General features: G+C 43.6%; 1 protein-coding gene across 2 annotated transcripts in view; it reads right to left on the bottom strand.

Moving 5' to 3' along the window:
• B4GALT5 (beta-1,4-galactosyltransferase 5) overlaps nt 1-13,061 on the bottom strand; it is a 71,828-nt gene that overhangs the window by 3,906 nt on the left and 54,861 nt on the right. For both annotated transcript variants that reach the window (XM_039497752.1, XM_039497751.1), the window contains 6 exons: nt 7,970-8,083; nt 6,578-6,702; nt 5,425-5,541; nt 4,649-4,836; nt 4,269-4,391; nt 3,255-3,356 (listed from right to left, as the gene is read on the bottom strand). In XM_039497752.1, the coding sequence (XP_039353686.1) occupies nt 3,255-3,356; nt 4,269-4,391; nt 4,649-4,836; nt 5,425-5,541; nt 6,578-6,702; nt 7,970-8,083 (769 nt within the window). The remainder of the gene's footprint in view (nt 1-3,254; nt 3,357-4,268; nt 4,392-4,648; nt 4,837-5,424; nt 5,542-6,577; nt 6,703-7,969; nt 8,084-13,061) is intronic.

Consider the following 13,061-nt stretch of genomic DNA (forward strand, 5'->3'; position numbering starts at 1 on the left):
CATTACTGTAGTATCTACGTGTTTCACAATCTTTTAATGTTTTTCCAGAGGGGGAATTAAAGTAGAGCATGAAGACTTTGAACTCGGTTCAGTGAAATATTAAATTGGTAAAGGAACATGGAGGTGAAGTAGTGAATGTTACAGGAGCAGCAAGAAGATTTATCTGGAGCACGCTGGATAGATTGAAGAGAGGGAAGGAGTGAGTCCAGAATGGAGACAATTACAGTAGCCCAAGCAGGAGAAAAACAGTGGCATGAGATAAGAGTTTTAGCAGTGGGGATGGAAAGGACACAGCAGAGGGAAAAGTAGCAGCGAAGATCTGGCAAGAGATTGGGTGTGGGGAAACTGACAATCAGCTGAAGGTTTGAGTGAACAGACTATGAGTGCGTCAGTAAGGACAGTGCACAGGGAAGTGAAGTTCCATTTGATCAATTAAAGTCTGAGAAATAGTGGGATCCAGGAGGAAATGTGAAGAGGCTGGAGGTTCCTCGGCACAGGGCTCTGACATTACAGGAGCGGTCATCAGGCAAAGCTGTTTACACGACTGACATCAGTGTAAAGCAAGGCTAAGTTGCACCGGGGCAAATACCAGCTTTGGCCCATCTGCACTAGGGAGCACCCACTGGTGGCTCTAACCAGACCCCATACTGGACCAAGCCCTCGTCTACAGAAAAAAGGGGAATAAAAGAAAGCGTTAATTCAAAGCCTTTGAACTGAGTCAGGTAGGCCTTTGTCACTGCAAGCTTTACAGTCAGCGCTGGGCTACGATGTTATGCTCTGATCTGTAATACCTCCAACTAGCAAGCTGAATGGCTTAAAAAAATAAAATAATCATCACACTGCTTCAGAACCCTCTGAAACATACTATCAGGTAGCAACGCACCTCAAGTGACTGTTGCCAAATAAGTGACAGCCGTTCACTGGATGCACGCTGACCATCAGCCTACAAAATTCCAGATCTGATTAAACAAAGGAGGCAGATCTAAAGCTCTCATTTCCACTGCACTGTAAGCCCTTTGATACTTCAGAGAACTGAACAATTGTGACATTTTCCCCGAAATTGACTTCCTTGGTTCAGCTACAGAGAATTGAAATGGTAGAAACTTATTTTCCTCACCCTAATCTGTTTGGTAGCAAAATGAAAGCTAGACAGAGAGAGGGAAAAGATTTTTCTCTCTATCAACTGGAAGCTCAGAGAATAAAGGAAAGTTGATGCTGGAAAGAGGCCCAGAGCTTAATGAACTGGTTCATTCCCTGCTTGAATTTGCAATTAATTCAAAAAGTATTAGCAGGGTGAGCTTTGTGAGTTTCTCTTCTAGAGCTCTCCTAGCAGTTCCTGTTCTGGTATTAGTAGTGGAGAATACAATTTATAGCTGATTGCCATTCTAAACAAACAGTTGTAGTTTGTGAGGTGTTAAGTCATGTAATTGTTCACAAATAAATCATTCCCACTGGTTCTGTTAAACAAGCTCTTTCGCACCATTGTGTACTGCTCGCTCATACTCCTCCAGGGGCCCCCTGGAAAATAGGGGACAGCACGTGTGCATTTATGCTTCCAGAAACAGCTCTCTGGGCCCTGTTGGAATGCCAATCTTGATACACAATCTAAGTCTTTACATCCTCTTGAACAGGAACAAAACCGAATGATGTGGAGCTTTTCCCGGTGACTCAGAATACTGTTTCACCTAGACTATAAACTTTGTGGAGCCAGGCACTGTTTTGTTACTTATCTTTACAGTCCTAGCATAATGAAGCCCTGAGCTTTGGTTGGCATTCCTAGACACTACTGTAAAATCAAAATCAATTAGCAGGATGGAAAATCTTGCTCACTTTAAAATTATGGCAAAATATATTTTCTCCTATTGCAGCTAGCTTTTACTCGGGGTGGGGGGAGGGAGGGGGAAGAAAGAAAGCCAATTGAGGTGTTATTTCACCTCAAACAAAACTGGAGCAAAACTGCTATGAGGCACGTGACACAGACATATTGCTTTCGCAATGGAAGCTACCTGCATGATGCAAATATAAGAGTTTGAAATCCCTCACAAACCAGGTATAATAGAAACAGGGACAGAGGTTGTTATAGTAACTATAACACCCAAGGCTGTGGATCCTGCTACAATCCCTTTTGCAGGCTAAGCAGGGCTGGCCTGGTTCGATGTTTGGATGAGAACCTTCAAGGAAAACACACGTTGCTTCAGTATGTGGTGCTGACTACTCCATGAGAGGCTCACGTTCTTCAGAGTACAGAGCCAGGGCCACAGTTTGTTGCTAAAAGGTTCTGAACTGCTGAACTCCACTCTTTTGGAAAAGCAACAACCACTAAAGAGGACCTTAGAATAGAGAGTCCAGGGTATTAACCATGCCAGTTTGGGTTATTACATCCTGCCCCTCTGCAGTTCTGATTATCCCCTTCCTGTCCTAAGACTGTTGTGAAAAAATTCTGTGCATTGCTTGACAGCTGCCACCTATCACCCTGAAGTAAATGCAGTGAGCCTCTTATACAGTATGAATGCTAATTTGGAAGTGCTTTAGTACATAACATTAGAACATACAAGCTGCCATATGGAGTCAGATCATGGCCCATCTTGCCCAGCATCCTGTCTCTGACAGAGGCCCATACCGAAGCTTCACAGGCAATGTAGCAAACAGGGCAATTTTGCAGTGATGCACCCCCTGTCTACCACACCCAGCTTCTGGTAGTCAGAAGCTTAGGGTCACCCTGACCATCTTGGCTAACAGTTATTGGTGGATCTATCTTCCATAAACTTACTACCCAGTTCTTTTTTGAATCCAGTTATACTTTTGGCTCTCAACATCCCATGGCAATGAGTTCCACAGGTTAGTTGTGCATTGTGTGAAAAAGTACTTCCTCTGGTTTGTGTTAAACCTGCAACCTATTAATTTAATCAGGTGACCCCTGGTTTTTCTATTGTGTGAAAAGGTAAATAACACGTCTCAATTCACTTTCTCCACATCAGTTATGATTTTATAGATCTGTCATATCCCCCCTTAGTCATCTCTTTTCTAAGCCGAACAGCCCCAGTCTTCTTACTCTCCTCTCGTATGGAAGCTGTTCCATACCCTTGATCTTTTTTGACACCTTTTTCTCAATTTTTTCCAGTTTCACTATACTCTTTTTGAGATGTGTTAACCAGAACTGGACTCAGTATTCAAGGTGTGGGCACATCAGTGGCATGATGATTTGGGGATCCTTCTGAATAAAACAAATCTTCAATAATGAAAATCTCACTTGCCTTCCCAGGAACTGCACTTCGCCTCGATGATGGTGCGGAATTGACTTGTATCTCCCTGTGACTCCTCTTGGTCGAGTCACTGAGTAGCCTGCATACTGCACCCTGTATTACAAAGATCAGACTGTTGCATTTGCTCCAAATTCAATACTTGCCAAGGCTGAACAATCATGAGCCACAACAGACTCATCTGTAGTAAGCACAAGTTTCCATTAGCTAGCTAAATAAAGGGAGAAGATTTCAACCAGTTCAGGCTTTGGGCAAACTAAGCCGCTTTCAGTACATTAAATTTTAATTGAGTAGTCAAACTGATCCTCAGATGAACATGAGAAATAATGCCCAAGGCCAACAATTTCACAAAGTTACTTATGGCAAGAACGATACTTCCTCATTCTCTGTTAGTTACGAGCTTCCAGTCCAATTTGCTTTAGTAGAATGGAATGAAACCTCAATCTATTCATTTATCAGGATGCCCTCGAGGGCGTGAGCATCTCTTCCCCCTCCCCGCATGTGAAGAGGGCATGGAATAGCTCCAGAGCCAATCCACACTGCCTGGGGTGGGAAGGGGCAGCTTCCCTTCACATGTTGTGTAAAACCCCTCTCCAGGTGATTGCGAGGCTGGAGATGTCTGAAAGCTGCTCAACCAAATTAAGGCTTTCAGGGGGCAGGCTTAGAGCCAGTTCACAGCAGTAGGAAAAATACCCATGCTTTATTTCACTCAGAACACAGCAGGCAGAGCCCTGAGGAGTGTCCACTGCCAAGAAGGTGGGTGCATGCACTGTATGCCTGAGGAAATATATCCCCAACCCGTGTGGCAGCACATTCCTGTACCCGGCCAGCCGCTACTGTATTATCAGTGATGGCAGTTTGTACAACATGCATCAGGTGTCGCGAGTTTGATGCTGTTACAAGAACTCATCAATGAACAGAAGAGTCACATCACACCCTAGGAAAGTCAGCATGGACTTATCCCCCTATCCTTTGGGAAGTGGACTCAAGCCAAGACACACACATTACCTGTTCCAAAGATCGTCATCCTCTCCGCCCCAGCCCCAGAACGCATTAGGAAAGCCATTGATTTTCTTAAACTGTTCCACTGTTAAGCCACTCACGCCACCAAAGAACTCATTATAAGGGAGCCTAAATAAAAGAGAGCACATTAGTCACCACAGGTGTGAACAGTGTCTCAGATCAGGGCTGATGCAGTTGCCTGCTCACAGCCTGTCAGAGCAGCCATTCTCCTGGATGGAGCTGAATGAAGCTATTGGGAGGTTTGCCTCTATTTTTACTATGTTTACTTGCACAAAACCTGGAAACCAAACTGAAATGAATCTTTTTAAAATCTAGCTATTGACTTTTTATCCATTATTGCATGAAGGGGGACAATAGGTGCTTACAGATACATATATTTATCCAGCTTGGCTGCAAAGTGTCTTGGCATCTGTCCACATCCATAATAGTTACGGTCATTTTCTGGTATATGGTCCACATCATGAAAGATCAAACAATCCCAGTCCAAGTCCTTCATTGCTTCCCGAAAGCCAATATTGAAGAGCATGGCACGATTAAATGGTTGGTTACCAGCCTAGGAAATAGAGTTATTTCTCAGAAGAAGCTCAATATAACACACACACACACACTCACTCTCTCTCTCTCTATGTACACTGCAAGTACATGTTTGGAAGTCAGTCATTCTTTTCATGACCTCCTACACAAACTCAAGGGGAAAAACCCCCTTAAATTCCTGCTTTTGTAACCCTCTTGCCCTGGTTTAACAATAGAGATATGTGCTAAACCACCCTCACGTATTCTAATACACTTTAATTTCCCAGCAGCTTTCAGAAAGTGCCTGTGTCCAACATAGCATTCAGGTGAATGGCATATTATGAGAAACTAGGTACTGTACACACGTCAATGTTCGGCAGTAACCTTTGAAAGCCTATGATAGATACGTACTCTGCCTGATAAACAAAAGCACAAAGAACACACTTTGGAGATTTGACATTACTGTGCAATAACTGGGGGCAGAAGGCAGTAAATAGCTTTTTGTATGTGGGATGCATTGGGCAGCAAATCAGTCACACAATAGCAAGTTTCATGTTCCAGTGGTTATTCCCACTGGTGGTAGATTAACCCGGAAAAATACATTGCATATACATGGGAAGTGACTCACTTGCTCAATGACATAAAACGCGAACTGTAAACGTTGGCGCTGCAGCATTGGAATAAGGTGCCTAAAGAGAACTGGAAGATGCTCATAACGATTGCGGAATGGTATCAGGATTGCCACCTAAGAGATGGAAGACATCAGGTAGTTATTACTATATCTGGAAACCAGCTTTCACTTTGGCAGCCCACAAATCTTCAGCTCAGGGCACTGGGTGTGCCTGACGCCAGGTGGAGGGAGGGAGGGAGGGGGAGAGAGAGAGGTGAGTGTGAGAGAGAGATCACAGGACCGTAGACAATGTTGATGGAAAAGGACTAACAGATCTAACCCATTTCCTGGGGCTGCCATGAAGGATTATTTTATAGTGCAACATACAACATGGAGCACACAATTGTGTGTTGGCCATTCACTCTCATGCCTCCTTTATTCTGTGCATTTCGGTACTCTGGCTTTTTAAAATAGATACTACTTTGGAGAGGAAGTTTGTCAAATATTAACTAAATTTCATGCTGGCTTAGGGGACAGAGACTGACTGCACTGGAGACTTAAATCCTCTACCAACTGAATAGGTAGGGCATGATTCTCTTATACCATGGTGAATGTGTCTCCACCCTCACAAGCAGGGAACTCCTCTAGCAAAGATAAATTCATGGTCTCCAAGGTCCATGCTACCCTTGGTCTTTCTGGGCTAGTTCTTGCTCAAATCCAGAGGTAATTTTGGTGATCTGGATACCTATCAGCTAGGAACTCATTCATTACACAAACTATTAAACAGCCATCTGCATGCAACACATTTCAGACACTATCAGCTGAGCTGGATTTGAACTGTTACAGAGCTGACAGGCTCCACATACAATTAGCAACAGACACCCCTCCCCAAAACTTTCTTATAAAAGAAATGAAGTGCTGACCCATCTGTCACTAGGTAACAGGCTTCTGAAGCTATGGGTTTATAGAGGACTGCTGTAGCCAGACAAGAAATACCTACGTTACAGGCAGCCCTACATTATCTGTGATGCAACTCAAGATATTTTTCTTTAGAACAGCAAAATGTAACCATAGCCCAGTTCTTGCCAATACCATTGTTTGTACTCCTTTGTACTGAACAATGGCATCACATTTTAATGGAGCTTGTGGCTGTTTTGAGGCTACAGTTTACCTTCCAGCGAGGCAGGCAGTCGTCAGGTTTCCAATGGCCTCCTAGCTTGATACCCGGGTCTTTAGAGAATAATTGATGGATATCCTCCATTCTGATTTCACTCATATTTACATCAATTGGGCCCTCTGTGTACACAATGGAAAGAAGTCAATATTCCAGTCCCAGCAAGAGAAGGTACATCTCAGGCTTCTCACACACTTCAGTCTCAGTGGTCCTACATCAGTGTGCATGCTTCTTCCCACTTCACTTTTCATACACTTATTACTAGGGCTGATTGCAAAATGGGTCTTTTCCTGTCAAGTATCAAAAAAATGATTAGAAAATGCTGCCACAGTACCTCATGATCTCATTCTCCTTTACAGGTTGGGTTCCCTGGTCAGACTACATCTCCCATGATGCATCATGATCTTCCCTCTTGTAGAGAGGCACTGCATCATGGGAGACTGGTTGTGAGGCATAGTAGGAATTGTTGTCTGGCCAGGGAGCCCAACCTTTAGAAGAGAATGGGAGGACAAGGCACAGCAGCAGCATTTCTAAATCAAAATAATGAGATTCAATTAAAAAATAATATATATCAATATTCAGCAGAAAGACAGACACTTGTCACAGGAAAGTTTTGTTTTATCAAAAGTCAATTTTCAATTTAAAATGGTTGACAAAATTTTTCTAGTTTCTTCTTTCCTCACTAGCATTTAGCTTCTCAACACCCCAGCTTAGTCACTATTTTCTGACCATAGCTCAAGGAAGAGACATGTGCCCAGTGAAATTCAAAATAGGATTTTTAGAGAATAGTTTGGTGGTCCAAATCATCGTATTCCATTGCTCTGTTTCTGGGACTAGTCCAGGTTGGCAAATATTGTGAAGAGGTAAGAAGCAAGCACTTCTATCATTCCCTTAAAAAAAAAAAAAAAAGGGTCTCAGACAGAGATTGATTAGTTTTGGGAGTTTGGTAAAAATGATTTACAGCTTTTGTGCTTGCAGAACAACATTTCTATTCATTCCCCACCCTCCTAACATAGCTAGATAAAAGAAGGTGCAGTACATAAGCCAGGAGGTAGAAAAATGGTACTAGAATACACCATCCAAAACCACGCAGGAACAGACAACAAGGACTCTGGAGCAGTTAGGTAGGCGGTGAAGATCTCCCAGAAACCCAAATGTGGGGGGTATGAGGATATTCTAGTTATCATCAGCATAGCTGCTCAACTCCCAAAGACTGCAGTGTACACCACACTGGGATGGTGCAGAACCTGTAATAAAACAGTACGCTCTTCCTACCTCTTCCCACTCCCACAGGAAACAGATTTTATAGATTGTAACCAGGAAGGAGGGGGCAGCGTGGAGATGGAGTCTAGGGAGGGGAGGAAGATAACGAGTCACAGCACTACTCACTCATAGAAGGGAGTCTCTCGGGACAGGTATGGTTTGGAAAGTAGGTAAAATCTTCAGGAAGAAAAGTTGTGGTTTGCAGAAAGGTTTCACTGTGGTTCAAATCAAGAGGATAATCTAGGGAGGGGAAAGAAAAAGCTACTTGAGCTATAGGTTTTTTCATTCTCCAATATTCTATTACTAACAAAGCCATTTAGCTGACTATTTCGCAACTACAGTGTATTGATGGAACTTCAACTACAATCAACTGCAGGCATTTCCACAAAGCTTTATTCCTTGATATGTCATGATCAGACTAGAGTTTCTTGGCCTGGCCATTTCAACAGACAGCGTGCACATGGCAACAGGTGGACATTTAGGAACTGTCCCAACATTTCTGCTAGGCAGAAGAGCTGAGGCTGAAAGGACCACAAGAGATGCATATGGGCCAAGTTATGCAGAAGGTTAGAGTAGACTATCATAACGATCCCTTCCGGTTTTGCAACCTATGAATTATTTGAGTTGCATCTTTTCTTATTAGAAAAGATCAGACTGAAACAGAAGGTTGGGTGAAGGAGAAGCAAGTACTGCTTGGGTCATGCTTTTCCTAAGGGCACACGTGCCAACTCCACCTCCAGATCTATCCTCCAAGCCTGGCAACTTCTCTCATGTATGAAAGGTTGCATATCTTGCATAATTCTACTTTTCATTTTCGTAATGCGCCGCTTAAAAAAAATCCAACATTAGGTGCAGCCTTTTATTCAGTTAACTAAAAATAAAGGGCAAGTGAGGCTGACACTTCAGCAGGCCATGACTATCTCAAGAGCGTGTTTCTCCAAAGCAGCTCTCTTATTTCTCAGTTAAGTGTAAACACATTTATCTCTTTGTGAGTTTCATTTATTTTAAAAAGCTTCTGGGCCTCCAAGAAGTGTATTTCTGTTTTCTACAGACAATGCATGCGCCATTCTTTTCCAAAGTAAGTGTTCACAAATAGTCGCTTTAGGCACTGCTGAGATCAAAGGGGAAGTTCTAATGTTTGAAAGCAATTGTTTGGTACAGCTAATTTAGAAGTTTCTCACAAGACCCCTAAAATCACAATACTGTACCTCTCATAAGTTTCGGGTTTGAGGGTCAAAGGGGAAAAAGCCAGGGGACTGGGTTTTATGCCTGCCTCCTTTCCCCACTTAGAGTTATGGACAAGTCAGTTAACACCTCTTTGCCTAACTCGAGGAAACAGTCCCCAAATTGTGTTAAGTGTTGTGCAAACAGAACAAAATGACAGTTCCTGTCCCAAAGAGTTTACAGTTTAAACAGAGCCATACAAATACATTGCACATACAAGTACATTGTATGATCTGTTAACATCACATGGCCAGAACTGATATTCCTGCTGGACACTAAATCAGTCCAGATAACTATTTTATAAATCAGGGATTTTTTAATTTAAATTTTTTTTTAAATAAACCACATTTGAAATTAACAACCTGTGTTAATACCTAAATTATAATCTATTAAAATTATTTAAATAAATGATCATCATACTGAGTCAATGAACCCTCAAATTTTAATGAATTAAAGGGAGCTGCTTTTTTTTTTTTTAATTATATATAAAAATCAAGCGGAAAACAATGTGTCAACTCAAGCCTTAAACAACATCTCAGTGCTATGCACCGCATTAAGTACCTATATTCTTTTCAGTCATTATAATGGAGTAAACGCTGGTATTTACATTTTTCCAAAGCAAGTGCTTTCAGTTTGTTGTGGAAAAAGCTGTTGCCTTAATAATTTTTGGTTCAGACAAGCTAGCAAGTGGAGAGAGACTATTTTCTTCATTAGGACTATTTCATTTAAAGTTGAAAAACCAGCTGAGAATTGAAAAAGCAGGAAAGCTTATTTTCTTCTCCCAATCCATGAATAAAAACCAGGTGGGCAAGGATGAAATCCACCATTTTTTAGAATTAGGAGGTGATGGGGCCAGATTTTTGAAGCTATTTAAGCACATAAAAATGCAGATAGATGCAAACTTGTATTTTCAAAAGAAAATAAGGAAGTCAGGTGCTTAACTCCCACTGGTTTCAACTTTGATTTAAATGAGAGTTAGGTATCTCATCTGCCTAAGTGCTTTTGAAAATCCAATGAGGCATCTATCTGCATCTTTAGGCACCTAAATACTTCAAAAATCTGGCCCACGGTGACCAGAAACATTTATTAAATCCGCTTTAAATACAAAATGTGCTTTGCTACACTTTTTTCCTTTGTGTATACTGTATATTTAAAAGGTAGTTTATTTAACTAAAACCAGTTTTCAAATGCTCTTTTTGTACATTTACTTGAATTTCAATTTCTACCCAAATGCAACTTGACACAAATCCGGAGGGGGAAAAAACATAGTAAAGAATAAATTCATTAGAAAATAGTGAACAAGGTATGTAAAAACTAAAAACCCGTATAAGTGTTTAACCTACATAATTGCTTAAATACCTATAGATGTAGTGTAACCTCCTTCTAGCAAAACAAAAGTACCTAATTCATTGTAAAAGATACATTTGGTTTCAAATCAACATGTTTTAATGGTTACACCAAACAAGGAAAACAAACTTTTCTTTAGAAATTAACTAAAGTACAAATGCAAAACAAGATTAAAATCAATTATTTAAATCAAAGTTTCCTGCTTGCTGCTTTAGCTCATGCTTAAAATGGGTGATTAAAATAACTTTGAATAAAATAAATCCATCCTGCACTAAATTAACTACAATTCACTGCTTCAATATTTCAGGTTCCTTCCTCTCACTACTGTATGGCATTCCCGTGCAATTAGCTCAGTTTATCAGAGCGAGTAGTAATTGCACAGTCTTATTCAAACTAGAAAGTGAAAGAGGCCAAGATGGAATTGCAAATAAACACTGACAGCCTAGGGCATATTATTAGAGTCTAGATGAGCCAATTTATCTTGGACACTTGTTATTGCTATGACAAAAATTCCCAGTAAAACTACACTGGTAGTACACCCTCTATATCAGGGGTGGCCAAACTGTGGCTCGTGAGCCACATGAGGCTCTTTTACTGTTAAAGTGCAGCTCGCTGAGCCCCCCACAGCCCTCCCATTCTGCACCTATCAGACTGGGGGTGGGGAAGAAGCTCGGGACCTCTACCTTGCAGCGGGGTGGTGGGGTAAGGGCTTCTGCCCAGTGGGAAGGGGCGTCTTGGACACAGGCACCAACTTTCCAAACTGCTAGGGGGTGCTCAACCCCCAGCTCTGCCCCAGGCTGTGCCCCCCCTCCACCCCTTCCCCCAAGGCCCAACCTGACCCCTTCCCATCCAGTTCTCTCCCTCCCCCAAGTGCGCCATGTCCTCGCTCCTCCCTCCCAGAGCCTACTGAAGACAGCAAAACAGCTGATTGTGGCAAGCACAGGGAGGAAGGGGGGAGGAGCCTGATCTGTGGGGCCTGCTGGCAAGTGAGAGGCAGTGGGGGGATGGGGCCCTGGCGTGTTTCTGGGGCAGGCTCGGTCCTTGCACTGTGTCAGGGTTGGGTGCAGCCTCAGCGCTGAGTCCATGTCCCGGGGACGGAGCTGCACAGTGATCTCCCATCTCTGCGCAGCCAGTGGCCTGCGCTCCCCAATGCCATGCTGGAGTCTCCATATTCATTTGACAAATAAAATTTGCAGAATTTTAAAATATGTGCAGATTTTTTTTTGATTTTTTTGGGGGGGGCACAAAATGCCCTCAAAAGTAATGATCTACTGTATATGCCAGTAGTTTTCAACCTTTAATTTGCGGACCCCTAAACGTTTTTTTAATAGAGGTGTGGACCCCTTTAGAAATTCAACCTGTGGTCTGTGGACCCCTATTATAGAAGCCTTAGACTAAAATATGACTGAATAGAATTCAGCTATAAATGCTGCACATGCTCGGCATGGCATTTGAAGAATTTTGAGAAAAGGCACTAAACGGTGGGCTTCTATGGTGACAACAGTTCTGGGTTTTGATCTGTAGGTGGGGGTATTTACATACTTTTGATTGATCAGAAAAACAGAATTCCTTTTCTGGAATCTGAAATTTTATTTTCATAGACACCTTTCCCAGACCCCTTAGATGTGGTCTGCAGACCACAGACTGAAAATTACTGGTATACGCCACTGAACACAAAGCCAACCAGATCTCGTTTAATAGCTAAAAACTGCATTCTACAGCAGTGGTCACCAATCCATAGATCGTGATTGACTGGACAATCCTGGAGACTCTCCCAGTTGATCACGATCTCCGGCCATTAAAAGTCCGGTGGTGCAGCAGCGCTGCTGCTAAGGCAGGCTCCCTGCCTGCCCTGGCCCCTCACTGCTCCCCGATGCGGCCAGCTTTCCCCCTTGTCCAGGGGCGGGGGAGGCGCCAGGGGTCTCCGCGTGCTGCTCCTGCCTACAAGCACTGCCCCCATTGGCCGGGGATGGGGATCTGTGGCCAACGGGAGCTGCGGGAATGATGCCTGCAGAGAGGGGCAGCACACGGAGCCACGTCCCCTCCCACGGGCCCCTTCTGGGAGCCGTGTGGAGATGGGGCAGGCAGGAAGCCTGCCTTAGCCCAGCTGCACCACTGACCAGGAGCTGCCTGAGGTAAATGCCGCTTGGTAGGAGCCTGCACCCCAACCCTGAGCTCCCTCCTGGAGCCAGCACCCCATATCCCCTCCTGCATCCCAAGCCCTGAGCCCTCTCAGAGCCAGCACCCCAAACCTCCTCCTGCACCCCAACCCCTTGCTCCAGCTCTGCCCCCCCTCCTGGAGCCAGCACTCTACACCCCCTCCTGCACCCAAACTCTCTCCCAGAGCTTGCACCCCTCACCCCCTTCTGCACCCCAACCCCCTGCCCCAGGCTCAGCCTGTAGCTCCCTCCCACACTCCGGACACTTTGGCCTCAGCCCAGAGCCCACACAACCCTCCCAAACCCCAAACCCCTGCCCCAGCCTAGTTAAAGTGAGTGAGGGTGGGGGAGAGCACGTGACAGAGGGAGGGAGGAATTGAGTGAGCAGGGCGGGGAATAGTGAGAATACAAGAATAGCGTAGCTGAAGTTGACATATCTTAGACTGAATTAAAATTACTTACTTACTTCGCGTCCTCACAGCACTGGA

Source organism: Mauremys reevesii, linkage group 13 (genome assembly GCF_016161935.1).
Source record: "Mauremys reevesii isolate NIE-2019 linkage group 13, ASM1616193v1, whole genome shotgun sequence".
Lineage (NCBI taxonomy): Eukaryota > Metazoa > Chordata > Testudines > Geoemydidae > Mauremys > Mauremys reevesii.